A 1,758-nucleotide genomic window follows, 5' to 3' on the forward strand; every position below is an offset into this window, starting at 1 on the left:
AGGGAGTTCAAATAAATAATGAAAATATCCTACGAGCACCTTCCCTGTCTATGATAGAAGAAAACTCAGTTTTCCTCCTGCTAGAACCAAATATAGTTTAACTCACTGGCTGCTGCAGGTGATGCAAAAGTTCCTTCCATTTTAGCACTACATAAGCACGCTCACTGTACATTTTAACACTGTGTAAACACAAAAACTCGCTGGTAGAGCAAGACAACCATGACCCATACCAGAATCAGCTAGCAATAATGCGTCAATAAGGAAACAAACACGTTCTTGAAAAAGCAAGAAAAATTATTTCAATAATTTTATTGTGTGCATCTACATGTGACACATTGTTGGCGAGGTCACTGGAGAACCTGCAAAGCAAGAAGTCCCAAATCAGACAACCAGGTCACAGCACAAACCAAACCATCCGACAGCTCTGCTCCAACAAGAAGGCTCTGTCACAGAGCTGTGTGACAGCAGGGAGGACACAGCCCACAGAGACAGGACAGAGCACACACAGCTTCCCCCACCTCACAGGCAACAGGGTCAAAGCAGCAAACTGCCCTTTAATTCTGGAAACAGCTGTTTCCAGGAACACCGCTCAGGAACTCGCTCAGAGGGCGAGCGATGTCCTCTGAACATCTGGAGAACCAGTCCACCCAAGGCAGTGGAGGAGTTGTCCCTTCCACAGCGTGGAGCTGTTTGTCAGTCCCTGACAAAGCACAGCCCACTCCCCCAGAGAGCCCCTCCTCTGTCTCACCTCCCTACGCGTCCTCCCCTGCTGCAGGCGCGTCTCCACCTTTCGTGTTTCTGGTGTAAATCACTTGAGCTCGGTGCTTGGACACCAGTTTGATCAAACCTAGGAAATAAAAGAAATTTGAGAGCATGTGTGCACCCGTGAGGACGCCCGGGATGTGGTGCTCCCTTCCAAAGTGGCAGAGCAGACAACTCCTGGCAGGAAATACAGGGTACCCCACACCACAGACATTCAGACAAGGCTTTTGTTCAGGTCTGGGAGTGGTTACGCCACAACCCATCCTTCTGGCAGGACTTTCTTATTACAGCAAAGCCACTGAGCGCAGCAGAACTGCAGCTCCCTACTTTGGAGCACTACTGAAATGCAAGTTAAGGCAGCATTTTATCAAAAACACACCAATTTGTGTCCTTCAGACACAGCACGAAATCTTCTAGGCGAGCAAAGAGAAGAAACATCCAATTCAAGCAGGTTTCAGTTCTGAGCACTCACCTTTGCTGAGCAGCTCCTGGAGGGCAGCCCGAGCCAGGGAGCCTCGAATCTTCAGTCTCTCCGAGACAACTGCCGGTGTGATGAGCTTGTAGTTGGGCACTTCTTTGCACAGTTTGTCATAGGTGGCTTTGTCAAACAGGACGAGATTGTTCAACTTGTCTCTCACTTTCCCCTTGGACCACTTCTACTGGAAAAAAAGGAGAAAAAAAGCCCACAAAAAAACAACACTGAGCCATCTTTGAAGCAATAACACAAGATCAACTGCCCCACCCAACGTCCCTGTATCACACCCCACACTGAAGGGCTAATGGGCCGCGCAGGACGCGCTTTATAGACGTGCGGGTTGCAGGTAATTCCTGCGGCACCTCTAAGGAAAAGGCGTAAAGCCCTTTATTGCTCAGATTTTATATCATCACGTACAACTCGTGGCCAGATGAACAAACAGCTCCTCTAACAGCACAGGGGCAGCCACCCCCCGCGGTGCCAGGGGCACCCGCCCACCCGCGTGGAAGGACGGGGGGGGG

The 1,758-nt window shown here is 50.0% G+C and overlaps 1 protein-coding gene across 1 annotated transcript; it reads right to left on the reverse strand.

Moving 5' to 3' along the window:
• Window positions 1–279: 279 nt before the first annotated feature.
• RPS25 (ribosomal protein S25) lies at window positions 280–1,418 on the reverse strand (the record flags this gene model as incomplete). Its single annotated transcript, XM_010163831.1, has 3 exons — window positions 280–359; window positions 749–847; window positions 1,235–1,418. Coding segments are annotated over 2 exons (279 nt in total), but the record flags the coding sequence as incomplete, so codon positions are not given.
• Window positions 1,419–1,758: the final 340 nt, after the last annotated feature.

This window comes from Antrostomus carolinensis, unplaced genomic scaffold, assembly GCF_000700745.2.
Source record: "Antrostomus carolinensis isolate BGI_N321 unplaced genomic scaffold, ASM70074v2 scaffold48242, whole genome shotgun sequence".
In the NCBI taxonomy this organism is placed as follows: domain Eukaryota; kingdom Metazoa; phylum Chordata; class Aves; order Caprimulgiformes; family Caprimulgidae; genus Antrostomus; species Antrostomus carolinensis.